This window comes from Ambystoma mexicanum, chromosome 3q, assembly GCF_040938575.1.
Source record: "Ambystoma mexicanum isolate Mex_15411 chromosome 3q, UKY_AmexF1_1, whole genome shotgun sequence".
Taxonomy (NCBI): domain Eukaryota; kingdom Metazoa; phylum Chordata; class Amphibia; order Caudata; family Ambystomatidae; genus Ambystoma; species Ambystoma mexicanum.
The window spans coordinates 470,974,903-470,998,303 of record NC_090926.1 but is presented as its reverse complement, the minus strand read 5'-3'; the positions used below and the strand labels follow the sequence as shown (position 1 = coordinate 470,998,303).

The 23,401-nt window shown below is 50.3% G+C and overlaps 1 protein-coding gene across 2 annotated transcripts in view; it reads left to right on the top strand.

Moving 5' to 3' along the window:
• Positions 1-23,401, top strand: part of ATP10B (ATPase phospholipid transporting 10B (putative)) — a 620,207-nt gene that overhangs the window by 465,734 nt on the left and 131,072 nt on the right. Inside the window, exon 1 of one of the 2 annotated variants that reach the window (XM_069654270.1) lies at positions 3,324-3,997. The exons of the other annotated variant lie outside the window; for it this stretch is intronic. Coding sequence (XP_069510371.1) covers positions 3,603-3,997 — 395 coding nt within the window. The 5' untranslated portion in view covers positions 3,324-3,602. Of the gene's footprint in view, positions 1-3,323; positions 3,998-23,401 lie in introns of those variants that run through there. 2 annotated transcript variants of the gene reach the window in all.

Genomic DNA, 23,401 nt, shown 5'->3' with positions numbered 1-23,401 from the left:
TGTCTGTGTGCATTGTAACCCCATACCCATGCATCTGAACCCAGTGTGTGTGTTCATGGTAGGCCTGCATATATGCAATCTGACCCTGTGCATTGTAACCCCAGACCCGTGCCTCTGAACCCAGTGGGTTTTCATGGTAGGCTTGCATCCGTGCAATATGACCCTGTGTAATGTAACCCTATGTCTGTGCATTGTAACCCCATACCCATGCCTCTGAACCCAGTCGGTGTTCATGGTAGGCTTGCATCCGTGCAATCTGACCCTGTGTAATGTAACCCTATGTCTGTGCATTGTAACCCCATACCCGTGCCTTTGAACCCAGTGGGTGTTCATGGTAGGCCTGTATCCGTGCAATCTGACCCTGTGTATTGTAACCTTATTGCTGTGCATTGTAACCCCAGACCCATGCCTCGGAACCCAGTGGGTGTTCATGGTAGGCCTGCATCCGTGCAATCTGACCCTGTGTAATGTAACCCCATGTCTGTGTGCATTGTAACCTCAGACCCATTCCTCTGAGCCCAGTGGGTGTTCATGGTAGGCCTGCATCTGTGCAATCTGACCCTGTGTAATGTAACCCTATGACTGTGCATTGTAACCCCATACCCATGCCTCTGAACCCAGTGGGTGTTCATGGTAGGCTTGCATCCGTGCAATCTGACCCTGTAATGTAACCCCATGTCTGTGTGCATTGTAACCCCAGCCCCATGCCTCTGAACCCAGTGGGTGTTCATGGTAGGCCTGCATCCGTGCAATCTGACCCTGTGTAATGTAACCCCATGTCTGTGTGCATTGTAACCCCAGACCCATGCCTCTGAACCCAGTGGGTGTTCATGGTAGGCCTGCATCCGTGCAATCTGACCCTGTGTAATGTAACTCCATGCCTGTGTGCATTGTACCCCCAGCCCCGTGCCTCTGAACCCAGTGGGTGTTCATGTTAGGCTGCATCCGTGCAATCCGACCCTGTGTAATGTAACGCCATGTCTGTGTGCATTGTAACCCCAGACCCGTGCCTCTGAACCCAGTGGGTGTTCATGTTAGGCTGCATCCGTGCAATCCGACCCTGTGTAATGTAACCCCATGTCTGTGTGCATTGTAACCCCAGACCCGTGCCTCTGAACCCATTGGATGTTCATGGTAGGCCTGCATCCGTGCAATCTGACCCTGTGTAATGTAACCCTATGTCTGTGCATTGTAACCCCAGACCCGTGCCTCTGAACCCAGTGGGTGTTCATGGTAGGCATGCATCCGTGCAATCTAACCCTGTGTAATGTAACCCTATGTCTGTGCATTGTAACCCCATACCCATGCCTCTGAACCCAGTGGGTGTTCATGGTAGGCTTGCATCCGTGCAATCTGACCCTGTGTAATGTAACCCCATGTCTGTGTGCATTGTAACCCCAGACCCGTGCCTCTGAACCCATTGGATGTTCATGGTAGGCCTGCATCCGTGCAATCTGACCCTGTGTAATGTAACCCCATGTCTGTGTGCATTGTAACCCCATACCCATGCATCTGAACCCAGTGTGTGTGTTCATGGTAGGCCTGCATATATGCAATCTGACCCTGTGCATTGTAACCCCAGACCCGTGCCTCTGAACCCAGTGGGTTTTCATGGTAGGCTTGCATCCGTGCAATATGACCCTGTGTAATGTAACCCTATGTCTGTGCATTGTAACCCCATACCCATGCCTCTGAACCCAGTCGGTGTTCATGGTAGGCTTGCATCCGTGCAATCTGACCCTGTGTAATGTAACCCTATGTCTGTGCATTGTAACCCCATACCCATGCCTCTGAAGCCAGTGGGTGTTCATGGTAGGCATGCATCCGTGCAATCTGACCCTGTGTAATGTAACCCTATGTCTGTGTGGATTGTAACCCCACACCCATGCCTCGGAACCCATTGGGTGTTCATGGTAGGCTTGCATCCGTGCAATCCGACCCTGTGTAATGTAACCCCATGTCTGTGTGCATTGTAACCCCAGACCCATGCCTCTGAACGCAGTGGGTGTTCATGGTAGGCCTGCATCCGTACAATCCGACCCTGTGTAATGTAACCCCATGTCTGTGTGCATTGTAACCCCAGACCCATGCCTCTGAACCCAGTGGGTGTTCATGGTAGGCCTGCATCCGTGCAATCCGACCCTGTGTAATGTAACCCCATGTCTGTGTGCATTGTAACCCCAGACCCAAGCCTCTGAACCCAGTGGGTGTTCATGGTAGGCCTGCATCCGTGCAATCCGACCCTGTGTAATGTAACCCCATGTCGGTGTGCATTGTAACCCCAGACCCATGCCTCTGAACGCAGTGGGTGTTCATGGTAGGCCTGCATCCGTGCAATCCGACCCTGTGTAATGTAACCCCATGTCTGTGTGCATTGTAACCCCAGACCCATGCCTCTGAACGCAGTGGGTGTTCATGGTAGGCCTGCATCCGTGCAATCCGACCCTGTGTAATGTAACCCCATGTCTGTGTGCATTGTAACCCCAGACCCATGCCTCTGAACGCAGTGGGTGTTCATGGTTGGCCTGCATCCGTGCAATCCGACCCTGTGTAATGTAACCCTATGTCTGTGCATTGTAACCCCAGACCCATGCCTCTGAACCCAGTGGGTGTTCATGGTAGGCCTGCATCTGTGCAATCTGACCCTGTGTATGGTAGGCCTGCATCTGTGCAATCTGACCCTGTGTAATGTAACCCTGTGTCTGTACATTGTAACCTTGTATCAGTGCAGTCTTACGGTTCATCTGTGCATTCTTGACACTAGACCATTGCACTGTAGTGTCTTTTGAGGATTTCTAGCCCTGAATATGTGCATTATATCTTTGATTCTTGGCACTAGAGCGCTGCGTCTGTGCACTTGATAAATGTACCCGTGCGTATTAGTATTTTATTGGTTCATTAAAGCCCTTTGCCGTTCCTTTTCTCGCCCTGTATTATGTGCATCTTAACCAGGCGTTCTACTCCCGCTTCTGTGCATTCGCGCTCTACATGTTCACAGTACAACACGGCCGCGATGCCTTCCAGAGTGCTGCAGTGCTGTGCAACCCAGAAGTATCCACTTTATTAGATGGGCCCAGGGGTTCTGAAACACGGGAAACTGTGTCTCTCTTGCTCTTCAGCCCATTTCATACATGCCCAAGGCCGCGGAAAGCGAGGGCACGTTAGTCTCATCAGCGCTCTGGCACGGTTTCATGCCACGCCACAATAGTGACTCGCGAAAGAGGATGCATGTCTCGTGCCTGAACTCACTGGGCCTGTCATCAGCAGCCAAACACGGCGTGCCCTAGGACCCGGCAGCTGCATTCCTGGCCGGTGTCTAACTGGTTTATGGAATGCTTCAGGTGCCTGCAGTGACGCCGGGCTGCCTGCAACAGGTGAGCAGTGCCGGGAAGGAAGCCGAGGCAGAAGGAAGCCGGCGCGAGGGACGGCAGCAGGACATCAAAGACCTGCGACGGCCGGGGCACTTCTAGTTCTCTAACATTGGACCCTTTCTGGGGAGAGGCATCGCAACTGTACCCCGAGAACCGCTATGTGCAGCCGGAGCTAACCCCGCTGAACAAGGAAGGAACCCGAGGGTCAGAGTCCGGTGTTGCTGCTCCACAATGGGCACGTTTTGGAAGTGGATCATACCTGGGCGCCGGAAAAAGCAAGACCAAAAGCGCGAAGTCGCCTCCAACCTGCCCTACGAGACGTACAACTGGAAGGACCAACCCAACCGCCAGTACGCCGCCAATCAGATCAAGACCACCAAGTACACGGTCCTCTCCTTCCTGCCCAAGAACCTCTTCGAGCAGTTCCACCGCTTTGCCAACCTTTACTTCGTGGCCGTGGCGGCGCTGAACTTTGTGCCGGTGGTGAATGCCTTCCAGCCGGCCGTGGCCGTCATCCCCATCTGCATCATCCTGGCCATCACGGCGCTCAAGGACGCCTGGGAGGACCTGCGGAGGTACAAGTCGGACAAGGAGATCAACAGCCTGGGCTGCCTCGTCTACAGCAGGTAGTGTGCGCGGAATTCGCCATGCTTGTCGGCCTTGTACTGTATAGATCGGGTTCTGTTGTTCAGAATTGGGATCTTGTTCCAATTCCCTTGTGAGCGAGAGGCCATAATATTGATCCGTAAAGCTAAGAGCGGCCTAACTCATCTTGCCTATTCCATGGGCGCACAGGGGCTGAAGCCCGATTAGCTCAATGGTGTTACGCGTCTAACCCTACCAAGGCCTGACCACCACACACATTCCAGCTCTGAGCTTGGCATTACCCAGCGGAACTGGGCCATGAGCCTTCCAAGACCTGGCCACCACACGCATCCCAGCTCTTAGCTTGGCATTACCCAGCAGAGCAGGGCAGTGAGCCTTCCCAGGCCTGGCCACCACACACATCCCAGCTCTGAGCTTGGCATTACCCAGCGGAACTGGGCCATGAGCCTTCCAAGGCCTGGCCACCACACGCATCCCAGCTCTTAGCTTGGCATTACCCAGCGGAGCTGGGCGTGAGCCTTCCAAGGCCTGGCCACCACACGCATCCCAGCTCTTAGCTTGGCATTACCCAGCAAAGCAGGGCAGTGAGCCTTCCACGGCCTGGCCACCACACACATCTCAGCGCTGAGCTTGGCATTACCCAGCAGAGCTGGGCCATGAGCCTTCCAAGGCATGGCCACCACACACATCCCAGCTCTGAGCTTGACATTACCCAGCAGAGCAGGGCAGTGAGCCTTCCAAGGCCTGGCCACCACACACATGTCAGCGCTGAGCTTGGCATTACCCAGCGGAGCTGGGCGTGAGCCTTCCAAGGCCTGGCCACCTCACACATCCCAGCTCTGAGCTTGGCATTACCCAGCAGAGCTGGGAGCCTTCCAAGGCCTGGCCACCACACACATCCCAGCTCTGAGCTTGGCATTACACAGCAGAGCTGGGCCGTGAGCCTTCCAAGGCCTGGCCAGCACACACATGTCAGTGCTGAGCTTGGCATTACCCAGCGGAGCTGGGCCATAAGCCTTCCAAGGCCTGGCCACCACACACATCCCAGCTCTGAGCTTGGTATTACCCAGCAGAGCTGGGCCATGAGTCTTCCAAGGCCTGGCCACCACACATCCCAGCTCTGAGCTTGGCATTACCCAGCGGAACTGGGCCATGAGCCTTCCAAGGCCTGGCCACCACACGCATCCCAGCTCTGAGCTTGGCATTACCCAGCAGAGCTGGGCGTGAGCCTTCCAAGGCCTGGACACCACACACATCCCAGCTCTGAGCTTGGCATTACCCAGCAGAGCTGGGCCGTGGGCCTTTCAAGGCCTGGCCAGCACACACATGTCAGTGCTGACCTTGGCCTTACCCAGCGGAGCTGGGCCATGAGCCTTCCAAAGCCTGGCCACCACACACATCCCAGCTCTGAGCTTGGCATTACCCAGCGCAGCTAGGCGTGAGCCTTCCAAGGCCTGGCCACCACACACATGTCAGTGCTGAGCTTGGCATTACCCAGCAGAGCTGTGCCATAAGCCTTCCAAGGCCTGGCCACCACACGCATCCCAGCTCTTAGCTTGGCATTACCCAGCGGAGCTGGGCCGTGAGCCTTCCAAGGCCTGGCCACCACACGCATCCCAGCTCTGAGCTTGGCATTACCCAGCGCAGCTAGGCGTGAGCCTTCCAAGGCCTGGCCAGCACACACATGTCAGTGCTGAGCTTGGCCTTACCCAGCGGAGCTGGGCCATGAGCCTTCCAAAGCCTGGCCACCACACGCATCCCAGCTCTGAGCTTGGCTTTACACAGCCGAGCTGGGCCGTGAGCCTTCCAAGGCCTGGCCAGCACACACATGTCAGTGCTGAGCTTGGCATTACCCAGCAGAGGTGGGCATGAGCCTTCCAAGGCCTGGCCAGCACACACATGTCAGTGCTGAGCTTGGCATTACCCAGCAGAGCTGGGCCATAAGCCTTCCAAGGCCTGGCCACCACACACATCCCAGTTCTGAGCTTGGCATTACCGAGCGGAGCTGGGCCATGAGCCTTCCAAGGCCTGGCCACCACACACATGCCAGTTCTGAGCTTGGCATTACCCAGCAGAGCTGGGCCGTGAGCCTTCCAAGGCCTGGCCAGCACACACATCCCAGCTCTGAGCTTGGCATTACCCAGCAGAGCTGGGCCGTGAGCCTTCCAAGGCCTGGCCACCACACACATCCCAGGTCTGAGCTTGGAATTACCCAGCAGAGCTGGGCCATGAGCCTTCCAAGGCCTGGCCACCACACATCCCAGCTCTGAGCTTGGCATTACCCAGCGCAGCTAGGCGTGAGCCTTCCAAGGCCTGGCCACCACACATCACACATCCCAGCTCTGAGCTTGGCATTACCCAGCGCAGCTAGGCGTGAGCCTTCCAAGGCCTGGCCACCACACACATGTCAGTGCTGAGCTTGGCATTACCTAGCAGAGCTGGGCCATGAGCCTTCCAAGGCCTGGCCACCACACATCCCAGCTCTGAGCTTGGCATTACCCAGCGCAGCTAGGCGTGAGCCTTCCAAGGCCTGGCCACCACACATCCCAGCTCTGAGCTTGGCATTACCCAGCGCAGCTAGGCGTGAGCCTTCCAAGGCCTGGCCACCACACACATGTCAGTGCTGAGCTTGGCATTACCTAGCAGAGCTGGGCCGTGAGCCTTCCAAAGCCTGGCCACCACACATCCCAGCTCTGAGCTTGGCATTACCCAGCGCAGCTAGGCGTGAGCCTTCCAAGGCCTGGCCACCACACACGTCAGTGCTTAGCTTGGCATTACACAGCAGAGCTGGGCCGTGAGCCTTCCAAGGCCTGGCCACCCCCTCCCCCCAAGCTTTGAGCTTGGCATTACTCAGCTGGCTCGCTTCCCAGGATGATTGGGGTGGAGGTTTCTGGGCTCGGGTGTAAGCTGATTAGGCCCCTCACAGGCTCGGACTGGCATATAGGGCAATGCCCGAACCAAAAATGCAAAATTCTAAGTGGGCCACTTTTTAGCCCATGTGGTCCCGTTTGATAAGTTACTTCACCATGTCGTTGGTGGTTTTGACCAGTTGATGAAAACATATCCTTTAAAATCCACAATTTGCATCATATGTTATCAGAAACCTCCCCCTTGGGTACTACTCTGTCTGTTATGAAAGGATTGAATTACCATTCGATACTGTGGGCCACTTTTTCATTGGTGCCTGAGACAATTGTATGCCCCACTCCGACCACCAAGTTACAGGTGCTGCTATTACCAAATTACTGACAGTGGTTTGGATATTTTGAGCTTGTCACCTTTAGGCCAGCAGGTCCCTGCAGCTGGTCGTCACCCGCCAGCCCATTTTGCAGGCTCCCATGAGTAAGGCGGGCCGCACTATCGGGCGCACTTTGCCATCCCGAGCTGTGTTTTTTTGTGGGATATTGGCCTGTTCGTGGGTCTGGAATATGGTAGGGCTTTCTGGTGAGTTTGGCTGTGACCCTAAAAGGCCAGCATGGATTATGCAGCATGGCCCATGTGGGACCATGTGCTGCCCACATCTCCCTGACCTCTAGGGGGGGTCACCCCAAATGGCTGGCAATCTCAACAGTGTTCCTTCATTGGGTACATACGCATTCAGCAGAATTGAACGAATCTACTCACTCGCCCATGCATACTGATAAAACAAAAAGATAGCTCAGTGGCCCAAGAGCCTGCAGCAGAGCAATCCTGCCGTTTTCAGGTTTCCCTCTGCCCGTCACTCTTCTGAGATTGTTCAAATGTGTCCCTTTGAGTTTCCTAATGATGGTGCAGGTTATTGGAGCTCTGGCCCTACTCAGATTCGGGGTGGGGGGGGGGGGTGCTATATTAATGGCTAATCATACTGTGCCTGGAGCCAGGTAATGTGCACCCAATCAGCATGGTGGCTCTTCTAATTGGCGGGAGGCAAACACGCGCTGCCCGATGATGCTTATGGAGCAGTGCCTTCCAGGATCAGCAGGTGTGGAATAGGACCTTCACGTGTTGGGTGAAATGGCTTTTTAAGTCCATTTGTAAGGTTTAGGTATGGACAGTGGTGACTACTGTGTGATTTTGTGGATTGATCAAGGGCCAAAGGTCATGCATCTATTATTAACAGTACCCATTTCCCCTACAGGTGCTATTGGGAAACTGAACTGCGTCTAGGCGCTTTCATACCGGGGCTCATGCTGTAGACGTCATAAGGATATGTCAGCTTTTCACAGTGGGCTCTAGGGTCACTTGAGCGTTGCCCACACCCCCATCGCTTGCGCTCCAAACATGTGGATATTTTGCTAATTTGCTTAACCTCCCACCTCCCCCCGCCCCCAGGCCAGGACACAAACTACTCTAAGCCAGCAAATTGCGAGCAACTGCACCCACACCACAACCAGAGCACAGTTCGCTTGGATTTCCCTTGTGTCATATTTGTAGAATGGTGTTATGTGCCCAGATACAGTATGTGCCATGATTTGGTCAGGTGGGCACTTACTAGACACATGTTATGTTATCTTGCATGTGTACAGAACCTCTTGCCGTGGGTTATGGTTATGCATCAGTGGGAGTCTGCACTGGGGCGTGCCTTAGAGTTACCCCGGAGCCTGTGTGATGGAAGTTGCAAGATCTATCTGAGGGGTGGCACAGGCGGAGGCAGGCAGTCCGCGCTAGAAAGTAGTGTGCATTGCAGCGCCTAGTGATTCGGCGCAGAAGAACAGTGAGCTAAATGTGAATGTCTTTCTTGAAACATTGAATCGTCGTTAATGTATTTTACTAATGGACCAAATGCCGCTATAAGGTCATAGGAATAACAGATTTGCAAACACTTGTGGCTCCACCCCCACAAAGCAGGTTTATTTTGAGTATTTTGAAAACTGCTCTTTATCTGTTGTGCGCTGCAGCAAGACACTCTCGGTCTTCTGCCACAGCAGCCAAGGGTGTCGATTTAAACCTTGAGAGGTCATAGAAGTGTTTTGGGGACGAAGCAGCAGGACCCACAGCCAGGGGAAGAAAGACCAGTGATTTATTAGAAATCGAAGTGGGTGGCTCCCGTTGGGGTGTGTGGTCCAGGTAAGGGTGTTCTTAGGCCACACCCCTTAATGAGAGCCCAACCTTGCTTTGGGGGGGGGGCGGGTAAGAAAAGTAGAGCTCGGGCGCACTGGTATTATTACTTCTGATGCGGCCAGCCCCTCCTTTTAAACAAAAGAACGGGCTGGGCGCACCAAAGGTGTGACACTAGCAGAGCTGGCTTTTACAATGGCAGTGTCCCGTGCAGTTAAACAAAAATATGGCGCCCCACCTTGACATTGGACAGAGGGGTGGAGGGCGGCACCAGATTTTTTTTAAACTCCCATTCCCTGTTATGAAGTGTGCCCCGCTCCCACGGTGGAAAGACTGGCGCCACAACAAGAGTGCGGTGCATTTCATTTCCATAGGGTGCCTGCCGTGCCTTTTCCCACCACGCCAGCTGAGGTGATTCCTTGAAAGACTCAGCGGAGCGGGCATAGCGGGGTCTAATGGCGCCCTGGGTAGTCGCCCGGGCCTAAGGCCGGCCCTGGACACCAGTGTGCCCCAGCTGTCGCACGTAGCAGGCAGCCCTTTCAATCAAGGAGCCGCGTGGTAGACAACACTTTAACCACAGGCTCCTCGAATGCCTGCTGCTGAGGTCTCTGTACTCAAACAGAGGAGGAGGGCTGGGCTGCCCAGCTCTCCTTTTATTTTCGAGTAAAGTCATCACCATGATGATAATTTACTCAGAAAGAAAAGGAGATCTGGGCAGTCAAGCCCGAGGCAGCCCGTGTAGCCTAAGCGCTGCACCGTTACATAGGCTGCTTGCAGGTGTCAGTACTAAGTTTAGAAAAAGGAAAAGGCAATGCCTTTTTTTTAATCCGATGTGCTGACACCTGCTGCCAGCACGTGTAACAACCGTACAGCGCATCGGCTACACGGGCTGCCTGAGGTGTCAGCATTGTTGGGGCTAGTTGGGGGAGGACTCCGTCAGAGCCCCGGCCAGACCACTTAGAGCCATGAGAAAGGCCCACGTTTTAACGTGGTGACATTTTCCCACAGCTAGCCCTGCTCCTGGGTTTTCAAACAACTTGGCAGTCTCACGTGTTTGGGACTTTATGGCGGGTTAAATCTGCGAGGGACGGGTCAGTGGGCAGCTATTGGCCCCCTTCCTAGGGTCCATGGGCCCCTGCCCAGGACCCAGCAGTCCTTTCCTAATTCCTCGTGTCTTGCATTTTGACCTTTGTTATGGGCGGCTCTCTGCAGAGGATGCCCCTTGCACAGGTCGCCGAGGCCTATATACACAACATTCCGTGTTTCAACGACAAAGTTACTAGGTGTTGATAAGTGTCCGCCAGTGTCCAGGCGGCTGCCCTGGTTTTCCCTTCAGAGCAGCCACCTGGCAGAGTTCTCTCAAGATCCGGCGTGAGATGTCTTGGACCCGGCCTGCCTCAGCCCTGACAATGCTTTACCGAGCCCCAGCTTTGCAGAGGGAAGCTGGGGGCTCTGTGATCTAATCTGCTCTGTGCACCGTTCCCCAGCCGTCATTTGCGCATTTGCAGGTTCCATTTCCCCAGCCCGTTTGTATTCTTCTGGATTGAAATGGACACCACACTGTTTTCAAAATGCGCGTCTAAAAAGCCATTTCCAAACTCAAAAATGCTGCTTAAACTTGCATTCACTCGTTTTCTTTGAAATTTTTATTTTTTTTGTCAGACTACCACACAAATACCCTGCGCCCCTTGCTTTGTGTTTTATCCCAGCAGGTTATATTCATAAAGATGCTATATATATTCTTGTCAAACTGCTTTATCACAAATAAATGTTTCTGTTGTGCTGACAGCAGTTATTAGGAAATGTAAACTCTGGGTTCATGGGTGACAACTTTTGATTTTTAGTCCAGGGGTAGAAATACCCCCACTCCGCCTTAAATATAATCAAGCGACCAGCCTAACCTGTCCCCTGGCCAAACACATTTTATATTGCTTGTTTTTATAAGATTTGCAAAATGCCATATGATTTGTAATATATAACCTCTCAGCAACTTTCTCTCAACCTGCTGAGCTACCCTGGCAGCCTTCTACTGTAGAGCGTGTCTGTGGATCCCTTAATTAGGGTGACCAGATTTTCAAGATGAAAAACCAGGGCACCAACCACATTTTCGCTTTGAATGTTAGCCTGTTAACTAAAATGGGCTTTTGCTATGATTGTTATTGCAGGCGCTGCTGTTCATTCGTTTCTGCCCGGTCACTGTGGCACAACCAGTTAATACCTGTGGTACCTGAACGGTTGGGGGTTCAAACCCAACCTGTGATGGAAAATTATGAAAGTGTAAAGTTAATGGAGTTTATTAATTGTTGCTTGTGAAGTGGTCACCTTCCCTTTCCCCCCCAAACCGGGACAGGCTTTTTAAATGTAACAAAACTCACGGGATGGGGTAATTCCCGGACAGTTCCTGCAAAAACGGAATTTTGGTCACCCTAACCTTAATGTACCAAGCATCACTGCATTACCAACAGTATTTTGGGTGCACCACTGGCATGGAAGTGACTTAAAGTGGAATTGATGTACAGTGTGGAGTTTGGAAAGAAGTAGCATGAAAGAAATTGCACAGTTTTTAAACTATTATTTTGAACATTTCCTTTGAGTGGAGTTCAGCTGCCAGGTCCCCAGCCCTCCCCCCGCCCCACCCCAGCCCTTGTTGGATCCCCTTTTCCATTTCCATCACTCTCTGTGTTTATACTATGCCGATCTTCCGTATTTTTGGGCCACAAGCACATGCTGCCGCCGGCTGGGATTTGCATGTGCGCAGCCGATACAGCGTCCCCGACGTGTGGACACACGGGCACACCCTACATGGCCAGGTCTCCAGACCACAGCCCTTCCGAATTCTTCTTCCGTTTCTGTCTTCCCGACTCTGCTGCATTCACTGCCCTTTTCGGGATATGTGCACGTGTCCCTGAGTCTCCGCCGAGCCTGCCTGCCACCTCTCTGCCCCTCTGCCATCATCCTGTGACCTCGTGGTTTAGGCGCGTGCTGATCAAGCTGCGACCCGTTATTCTCTTCAAGAATTCCAAAATGTCGGCTCTCGTGCCCCGCCCCAGGGCCTGCGCGCTCGCAGTCTCCTTAGAGGCCACGGCAGGTTGGTCTGCTCTTGGCAGTGCCTCCGCTCCACTGTGTGCTAATCCGTCTGCGGATTGTGGCTCCGTGTTTGCGTCGAGCAGCATGTAAACAGGCGGGCACACTGACTTGGTAAACAGGTGCAGAGGAATAGTTGATTGTGTGATTTAAGTCCCATCGGCTTTTTGGAGACAGGGAACTCCATCTTGCTGGCCCGCAACATTCTGTACGGCTTAAACGTATACACAATGTCTTTGTCGCAAATCTGGGGGTAATTGCTTCTGGTTTCGTTATTGCGACGAGGAAGGCCGCGCTGAGCAGGCCACGCAAAATGTCGGCATCTTTCATTGCAGGTAGCACGAACACCTCCATGAATGCGTTCCTGGTGCTTGAACGAGAAATATTGGCTGTGATTACCCAGGTCAGCGGTACTCCTTTCATCAACTTTCTAAGACAGAATGGCAGGAGGAAAGAGGTGTGACCAGCAAAGGTCTCTGCTGAGGATGACCAGTCATCTCGCCGAGCAGTGCCACCCCTTCATATGGCAAGATTAGGAGGGGGGGGGTGTCTTATCGCCCAATTATCAGCCAAGGTGCAGTTTTCACTATTGCATGATAAAGCGTTGATTTGGGAGTAGGGTGCCAGGCACGCGGGCATGTTCCTTGATTGAATGCTACACGCATACATTGCAGTTCAATTTCACCAATGCCCCAGGTGCAGGAAATACAGTAACAGCGGGGAAGCCAAAAGCTGGAGACCCATTTGGATGTTCCATGTACTTTATATTGAAGTCATGACTTCCAATCATTCTGAAAGAGAACGGGACACCTGGGTACAGGCGCGCGCTGTACATGCCATATCATATCATATATCACCCTTTCTGTTGAGCCATCAATTCTGTGCAACTTTGCAGAGAAATTGAAGACTAGCTGCAACATTGGCGTGTCAAAGAATATTTTGTAGTCACATTGTATGGAGCGCCATTCAAACAGAAATCATAACAAAGTAGAGTTCGGGAAGCTCAGCGAGCAAGCGGGCGACTGAGCCGAGCCCCACAAGCAAAGGGAGGAGCACCCGACGAACACTACAGACAAACAAGGAGGTCGTACTAAAAACACCAAACCCGGTCGGGCCGCTTGCGTTCATGGCTGTAGAGAAATGCAAAGCAGAAGCAGGAAACTCCTGCACACGCATAAGATGTTACTGTGAAATACAAAAAAAGTCCTGGAACAAATCGTCAAGTCCGTGCCCAATAATATTGATGAACATATACAAAGCCTCTTACCAGACAAACGAGCTCCTGGGACAGTCATTTTGCTGCCAAAGGTTTGCAAACCAGATAATCCAGGCCACATTATCTGTAAACATGGAGTCCATCAGGAAACCGCTGGAAGTGGACACAAAAAAGTGTTGTAGAGACGGGTGGCGAGACAGGGTGTGTGCCATCTAATGCACTGCTGGCAGCCTGCATGCCACCTCACTCTACTCCAACATTCCACACGAAGATGGAGTAGCTGCTTGCAGGGGATTCTTGCAAAAACCACCAACACGGTAGACACCCTAATCTGAGGGACCAGACACCATGATTCTCTTGCAAAAACACACACACACCTTTTGTTTGAATGGAGCACGCTTCACACAAAACACTGGAACCTCCATGACACGAAAACGCTGCCTTCATATCCAAACCTCCTCTTTTTGATAAACCCTGAGGAAGAGTTCCTATACCAACAATCTCTGAAACCACTAATACACGTGCAGTACTTTGACGTATTTTAATGGTTTGGACAGAAGCTGAAAATGCCCTTTAAACAATTCCATTAATCAATCGATAGCTTCCACTACCACATTAAACCCACCGTGGGTTATCCCCAAGACCGGCACGTGCTTCCTGGATGCCACTATGTCAGTGGGAAGGAATGGCCATCTGGTAACAGCTGTATACATGAAATCACAGACAGGGACAAGTATCCTCACAAGGCAAGTTTCCATCCGAACCAATGCATGTTCTCTAACACGAGGACAAGGGACAAGAAACGTGCCGCACTCCACACATCCCTTCTGCAAAAGGAACACTCAGCCAGATGGATCGGCAGGAAGTTTGGTCGCGCATTGATCCTTCCAAGCGAGGACCTTCTGCAATACAGAGAAAGAACTACAGTACGAATACCCCTGTCACCGATCACCCTGCGTTAACAGAACTTAGCAGAATTGTTTAGGCCCTACCACCAATACTCAGCAGGGATGAGGAAAGGCCATTTTCAATCCCCCCGCTTATTAGATTGCATGCAAGGGGATCAACAAATCTAGCACAGTGCCTGACCAGAAGTGCATTCCCAGTGGATCAAGAAAAAATGAGAACGGGAACCTACCCATACAATACGAGGAGATGCAAAACCTGCCAACCCATCTGCACTGAGCCTGCTAGAACAACCCGACAGAGCCAAGCAGTACAGATTCAACGGTCTTCCAACTGCAAATCAGCTGTTCCAAGAAAGGCCTACAAGGAAAGTACGCAGGTGAGTCCTGCCTGTAGCTGAGTGACAGCATGAACACACACAGGCATAACCTCTACAGCCGCAAACCTGCTTCACACAAGATGAACACACACTAAAGGACTGTCAGCTTTGCTAATGAAGGCAGAGCTCCCAAATCCAAAAAACACAATATCCTGGGAACTCAAGTACTTAAAGATGCTCAACCTAAAGAACAGAGGTTTAAATAGAGACTTGGCTTTCATGCCTCACTGTGGTGAACTTTGAAACATAGCCCATCAGGTGACATAGCATGCAGGTACTGGAAATTGTATCCTTCAAACTCATGTACGTTTGAGTATACTCCCTTGCCTAGAATTAGAAGTCGCAGTGTTTGCCCATACCTACAAGAACTGGCCAACCAAAAGCATAGCAGTGTAAAGTTGTGTTTTTAATGAATAAGCCCTGCATTCAATCAGCAATGGGCCCTCAGACAAGCTGTCAAGATTTGAAAGCGCCATTAGTTGGTGCAGGGGTTTTCAGACACACAAAATTATATGTAAAACGAATACACTATCGCCCCTGCTTCTTCTGCCCTTTCAAACTCGGCTCTCCAAAATGTTTTCAGCATGACCATAATTATCTATTACCAGGTCACTAGGCCCCTATTTTAGAAAGCACTTTTCAGGTGTGTGGAGAAAGTACAAAAGACTGGACTGCCCTTATTATGTAAATGCAAGCACCTCTTTAAAGAGCGCACCATGTCCACCTGCTTCGCCTGCAAGCTACTGGCTCTGTGTTGCTGATTTACAACAGATACAATGATCGCAGCACTGCAGTCCTCAAATGCCAGCCTTGAAAACACTTCCAGAACGGTCTCTTCCCCTCACATTTCCGATCTGATGAAGGTCTTTGAGACTAAAAGCGAATGCATTTTCCATCACAGCATAGGGTCTTCAGTTAGTGCAATGAAAGGGATTAAAACTCACAATGTTGTGTTTTTAAAAAAAAAACTGCAATAGCATGGTGAAAGCCTCTTCTATGGTGAGAACCTACTGCTATAATCCGCTGAATTAAATAAGGTTGGTTTTATACTTGTGAACGGAGGACAGCACAGGGGCAACGGGCTGGTCTTGGAAGCAAAACCACGCAGAGCAACAGAGGTTTGAAGCCCGGATCCGCGCTTAGAAAACGAACTCGGGTATTAAGCACGTTATAAAAAAATAATTCAATAAAGAAATACTTGAGATCATTCCACCATGAATGAAATGCACCCAGCATTGTTAATTGTGGTGAGGGATGCCCGCAAGTGGATATTGCATCTTAGCTCTGTATTGGTTTACTAGAATAGTGTTATCACATAGAGGAGCTTGTAGAGGTAGTCTAGAGACCTAGTTCACGCCGGTCTCCTGAGGGCCGTCATTGTACGCCATCTGACTCTTGCTATCTACTCTGTACACAGCCCTCCATCAGGTGGCAGGGTCATGATCACAAGTTCTCCTGGCCTTGAATCAGCCTACCCAACCGTACTTCCTACGTGCGCCACCTTACACTCAACAAAGAAGACGCCATCCACCAGGGCCGGACTGGGGCATAAAACTGGCTCGGGCACCAATGAAAAAGTGGCCACGCTGACAAATGGCAAGTCATTCCTTTTGCCACAGTCTGTTTGGTTAGTACTCAGTATGGCGTTAAAAAAATAATTAAAACGTGTTGCAAATTGATTTGATAAAAGAATATGTATCCCTAATACTGGTCAAAATGAATAGCTTCACAGTGAAGTAACTAATCAAACCGGCCCACTGTGGATACAAGTCTGGCCTACTATGACCAAAGAAACTGGCCAACACTTGCATGTTGGGTCTGCAATTCGTGCATTGCCCTATTGCCCTATAAGACAATCCAAACCTGCCATCTACCCGATCTACGGACCCCCAAGCCACAACAAAGATGGAACCAACCAGAACAACGAATTCATCACCACAATCACCACCCACTCAACCTGTACCAGGGAGGGTTTTGTTTCCTCGGACAAGAGGCTGTACACGCCACCAAAGAACCATCCCATGACCCTCTCAACACGCTAGACTTGGCCCAACTCCTCCGATCACCCACATGCAAAAAGATAACGTACGGGAGCTCTTCAGCATGCCCAGCTACCAACGTAACCCCAAACCCCCACGCCAATCATTCTTGCCTGGACTGGCAGTTTCTCATTCCAACCTCCACCCGCCGCACTGTAAGGCCATCCCCTCTGCCCATTCCAAACCCCATCAGCACACACACTGGAGCATTAATGCACCCGCGTGTTACCGCAGAAGCGCACCTCTGTCTCAGCTTAGACCTTCTGTGTCCTACCCAGCCTCTAGTCTCACTCAGACACACCACCAGTAGCAAATTCCAAACCTTCAGTCCTCATTCAGAGTGACCCCAAATAACATCCAAACCAAGCACTCTTTGATGCTCCCCGTAACCAAGTTTCCCTAAGAGCCTACACACATCCGGAGAAACTCTCGCTCACCTGCCAACTTTGACTCTGTACGGCTCCTGCTGACAGAAAACCGAGAAAATGACTCTCAAAAGTGTGTCTAAGAAAGGACAGGCCCACACAGACCAGCCTGATCAACCTGCACACAGGACTCGCAATGTATGCTTTTGTGCCGCCAGCTCTGATGCATCTTTACAGCAGAAGTCAAGACCCTCTTCAAGCAAAGCTCATGCCACACACTGCCCACTGGCTCACAGGCTGCTGCAAAATACCAAGTGGAAGAATTGTGCCTACAGATGCCGCCCAAGAAAGTGTTTTCCCCGGCCCCATTATCCTGAATACACTCTAAGGATGATCTACCCACTGTGTATGCTTGTCTACTCCTCCCTTCTCTCTTCACTCTCCATAGCGCTGCATCCCCTACCCTGGCCGTGTGTATGCTGCCCAGTGTTCACTTTATCTTAGGAAACACTGAGCACCCAAATCTGATGCCCTCTGTGTGCTATGTGTTGTCTCCACCAGTTTATCTATCCATTAGGATTGTAATGGGCCATTAAAGAGCCACAGACAGTGGCCTGCAATAATTCAAGGAATGGCACACACATAACATAAATGCAGTTTGTGGCGCCCTAACAACCAAGCCGGGTGTAAGGCGGCATTAATAATACGGTAGTGCCATAAATGTATGCCACCCTTCCTCACCGAAGTCTTAAAGAGTTAGAGATTTGATTCTGTGCTCGTTTATTTAGCGCTTTGAGGCTATACTAATGGTAAACGGCGCTATATAAATGGCAAGTGCAATGCAATACAATTTATAAAATTGTGAGGAATCCAAGTTTTGAAAGCTTTAAATGGACCAACTTAAAAATCTAGATGGTACAGTGCGTGGGCCTTTAAAGTGCCACAGCCATCTGCATCGCATGGCAGCCACAGGTTCCCTGCTGAAGGATAAGGTTCAAATGTTGAATCGCATGCATTCAATAGTAGTGCATGCAGAGCAGCCCAAACAATGCATGTCACATGGATGATCGATCTAACATTGAAACGTGACTTCTATCAAAAAGCGACATGCTAACCTTCTGCCTTGAAGCTTTTCCACGGGGCCAGTCATCACCTTAGATGTCTTGAGGTGCGGTATCTTGTCCCAGAGAATGTGGTATTGCGCCCCTGCCAGCGGTAAGCAGATGTAGTCTGTGGACGAAGAAGAATGGAATACCGCAAAAGTGCGGGTGAGGGGGTTGCGAAGCAGGAATAGGATAGGGATGCCCACAGCTAACAAATTTGGGGTACAAGATGGGATTATGATGCAGGAAATCTAGTGGTAGAGGTTGGGGTGCGAGTGTCGTGGTAGGAGTAGATCGAGGAATTCTGATCCAGAAAGAAGGCGAGTAGGATTGTCCACATGTCTCATGCATGTTATGTCACTGGATAATACTGGGCAACGCTGACATGGCATGGTCTCTGGAGGATCTGAAAGCGAGCGGGAGGGAACATGCAAGCCAACTTGGCTGCTGTGCTGTTGCGGGCAGCATGCAAGCACCTGGGCACTATGTGCCTGTCTGTTTTAGGCGCTCCCCGTCATGGGATATGGGGTGGTTTGTGTCCAAATGAGAGCCCGGTGTGCCCATGGTGCTAGGGTGTATTTGCCAGGGCGGTGATATGCACAGGTGTAGAGTTGCATTTGATGTCTGTAGGGAGAGGTTTCAAATGGTCCTGTTCAAGTGTCATAGTTTGTGATGTGAAGAAGGATGTGTTAGTGTTGGGGCGCACAGATCATACCACGCGCAAACAATCTAGATGCGCAGGAGCGAATGAAGCTAGGGCAAACCATTCCACGAGAGCAAGCGATTCATGCGGTGCCGCTGAGCTCCAACCATGTCTTACACAGTTTCTCTATTATATGTGCATTGATTGTATATAAGTGACCTTCTAAAATTGGTACATGTCAGTTTCCCACTGATGCCCTAAAGTAGTAATGGGCCCTGTGCATGAAAAAATCTGCTGCACACAAAGTAGTGCCTTGTTGCCCCCGCGGCGATCCAGGCAGCGACGAAACTGCTGCTACAAACCCCAAGGGCCACTGGCAGCGTTGGCCTCCATCACAATCCGCGCGCAGTCCGAGAAGAAAACGATTCACAAATAAAACGGTAGAATCATTCCTTCCTATCATGAGTTGTGAATGACTCGATAGCACTTCCGGAGTATGAGGAGTGTTCATGGACTTCAGTTATCCGCTTCCTGATATCGCCTCACACGTGACCTCTCGCTTGCACTGTGCTCTGGTTTCGTGGCATTTGCTTGACGCCTGAAGCGCACTTGCCGGCCTCACAGGAACCCTGGCAGGGCCTGTGTGGTTTATAACGGCCCCACCCGCTAAGAACACGTGCTGGGCACACATTCATCTACTTGGACTTCACGAGTAGGCCACATGTTCCGAACCTGGGAATTGCATGGCAGGTTATAATTACTTTCGGCCTGGAATGTGCTGTAACACATATGATCCCACATGACTAGACGAGGCAGCATGCCAAGAGTCCCAGTAATCGCATATCATGTCATTGCTATGCACTGGGTCATGGCCTAACAGCCATGCTCCATTGTGGCCGCGTATAAACTTCCTGTCATCACCAGGAAGTCAGAGTGGGTGTAGTGCGTTGTTTTTCAACAGTGTCACTCAAAATAGAGTTGTTAGATCGGGAAAGTACTTTTTAGCACTGCCTCCAGGTGAAGATACAGTCTGAACGTGACTGAATGTGTAAGGCACTCTGGTACACAGTGACAAGGCGAAGAAGTAGGTTCAACAAACGCAAGTCTCTGGCAGCCAAGGGCCATTAGGAAGCGCAGCAGCCATGTTAGCTTGCTGAGGCTACAGCAAGGAAGGCACACACAGGCAATATAACGCACGTGGACCACTGCACTAATCCCCCACCCACCCATTCAGGCCTCCAGTTTTATAGCGACAAGAAGCTGTGAGAGAAACATTGGGCCTCATTAGGAGTTTGGCGGTGTGGCCAAAAACAGCAGTAAGGTAGTTACCACTGCATTACCGCCGCATTACCGCACCGCCGAACTATGGATTTGGAGGTAAAATGGAGAAAAAAACTCAAGCAAAATGCTGGAGGTAACTCTGCAACCTTACTGCAACAAAATGGCATTTCAGAAAAATTACTGCTGGTGGTAATTTTGCCAAAATCCCCATGGAGTCCAATAGAGTCCATAAATGGGGACTAACACTGCCATAACAACACTTGTAATCCAATGGTAATTCTTCTGGATCAAGTGGCGTTAATGGTAAATCTGTTTGGTGGTATCTTGGCGTATTTACCACTGAGATGCCACGAAACTCATAATGAGGCCCATAGTGTTTTCAAAGTGTCCTTTTCTGCAACTTTGGTCAATTAAGGCCCATTGTGAAGGCCAGCATTAAAAATAAGTCCACTCCCAAGTCGAGGAGAAATGAAGGAATGAGCAAATTGCCACCAATTTATTATTTTTGCTAGTAATGTGAACCTCCAGTTTGTGACCCTCCAGAACCTCTACATAGCGACGATTCCGTGTACCTGAGCGCTCCCAACTTTGGCCGTTGAGGGTCCTGAGACATATGAAGATGGCGTGATTTTTCAGGGATCACATACTTTGATCAAGTCAGAAAATTAGGATTGGAGCACCTGTTAACTTGTTCTGCAGTGGCCATCCAATCCATTAGACCCCGAACTCCATCCCAGCATCCAAGTGCGGGGCATAAAAGTGGGAGAATTGGGAAAAGGCGAGTGCTTTTTATTAACGTAGCACGTGTGGGTTGATGAATCCAACTTGCATGCAGCAGAAGAATAATACAGCCACCAGAGAGAGAATGTCGCAAGCTAGACTACAGTTTTCAAGCAAAATCTGTTTTTTTTTTCCCCAAATGTGCTTTTTGTGTGCTTTTTTTGTATTAGTTATTTATTTATCCTTCATCATGTTCCTTCTAATTGTGAGTGACTCAAACAATGTTTCCTTAATGTCTTCTAGCACAGTGGGCATGAAGGATTTTTAGCTGAGTTTGGAGCATTAACCCCCCCCCCATTAGGTTACAGAGGTCAGCCTGCTGTAAATTCTGGCAGTTCCAGAGCAGTCCCTCCTCCTCTGCACCTCCTGGACATTTGGATATCTGAAGTGGTCCCAACTAGAAACCCCATCCTACTGTTCTTAACAACAGTTATCAGCAAAGCAGAGCCTACAGAACCTCTTATGTCAGAGCCACATGAGTAGCTCCTCCTGTCCCGGGTCTTCCCTTTCGCATCCCAGGACCGCAGACATGGGAATGTACAGGAAGAAGAATCCAGCAAGCGGCAGAATAGAAACTAAGCAAGACTGGACGTGCGACCGCTTGACTGGCCTCGCTGTCAAAGAACCAGAGATCGGTAGAACCCACACAAGAACCGTGTTAGTAGAGAAAAGAAAAAATATGACAGTCGGTGTCAAGAATAGTCCTGGTGTGATTGAATTCGACCATCCTTATTGGTGGGCGTGCACTTACCTGGGCTTTGTGACATTTTTAAATTTGATGGAATAATGGTAGACCAACCTCAGGAAAATGTGTGGGGCTAATCCACATGGATGTATACTAATTGACCTTTTCACAATTTATCGTGGGAGAATTGACCTTCTGCACAATTTATCGTGAAATGAAGGTCAATTAGGACATATACGCGGGGGAAACCCCCTGCAACCTCCCACTCAATCCAAAACCCTCTACCCAATCCCATTATATTATTTATTTCCCCAAACCCACCTCACACACATTACATGGCCACGGTAGTGACCATGTAGTTATGGTTAAGTTGCTGTTTCCATAGGAAGAGCACTTTTTGGGTGGCTTATAACTTTGCTCTCCCTGGACGGATCCTCACCAAACTTTGCAAAAAAGTATTTGGGTCACTCTGTATTGTTTTGCAAAGTTTGGTGAGGATTCGTCCAGGGGGGGGCAAAGTTATAGGGGGGGTCCAAAAACTTTTTTTTTTTCCCATAGACTGAATGGGAAAAATGTTTTGCTCGCGCCTACAGCCCAAACCGCTGGACGGATTTCCACCAAATTTGGACCAGGAGCAGCGGCTTGGTCCCGAAAGCGTGCTTTTGCAAATTTGGTGAAAATCCGTCCAGTAGTTTTTTTTTTAAATGACCAAAAAGTAGGTAAAAAAAAATTAGTGATATCTGTGTTCGGTTCGCGGACAGTGTCCTGATTGGCCAATCGTCTTGCGTGATGTTCGCGGACATGCAACGTGTTCGCTGATTGGACGGCGTGGAGCGTGAAGCGCGTCAGATTTTTCGGTAGCGCCCGCCATCTTGGATTCGCGGACGTCCGCGGACAGCGCAGTGAAACTTTGTTCAAAATGTGTATTTAGTAGAGTGTGTTGGTGTGTAGGAGTGTTTGGGGAGGGTGGGAGTGTATGAGATAGGATGAAAGTTGTGTTTTTTATGTGTTAGACGTTCTTTTTGTGTTCGATTTGTTTGCGGACATCACGGGTGTTCTGAAATGTTCTAAATAAACTGACTGGGGGGTGTTCTAAGGACTCAATATGTGTCCGTTTTGTTCGCAAGCAAAGTGAAACTGTTCTAAGAACACTCGCGGTGTCTGGGGAGTGTTCGTAGGGGGTGTCCTGAGGACGCTGTCTGTATTGTTCTCTGTCAAGTTGAATGTGTTCTAAGAACACCCGCGGTGTCCTGAAATGTTCACAAATAAACAAAATGGGGGTGTTCTGAAGATGTTTTTGAGAACACCCGCGGTGTCCTGAAATGTTCGCAAATAAACAAAATGGGGGTGTTCTGAAGACGTTTTTGAGAACACTCCCGGTGTCCTGAAATGTTTGTAGGGGGTGTCCTGAGGACGCTGTCCGTATTGTTCTCTGTCAAGTTGAATGTGTTCTAAGAACACCCGCGGTGTCCTGAAATGTTCGCAAATAAACAAGATGGTGGTGTTCTGAAGACGCTTCTAAGAACACTCGCGGTGTCCGGGGAGTTTGTGATGTCATCTTTGATGTCCTGGGTGTTAGTCTTAGCAGTGCACGGTGGTGGCGCGAGTTATGGTTGCTTAGCTTACCATAACTGGTGAATTTCAAGGGTTTTTCCGTTTTACTTGGAACCATAACGTCCCTTTAACAAAGTTTTTTCACTGAATATATATATATATATATATATAGTAGAATAAAGGTAAAGGTCAATTGTGCAGAAGGTCAATTGGGACCTCTATTATTAGGTCAATTAGGAAAAAAGGTCAATTGTAAAAGGTCAGTTTGGGTAATACCATCCACACACATTTTCCTATGCTCGTACCACGACAAACGCATAGACCCGTGTACTTTGGGTGGGCGCAGCCTACA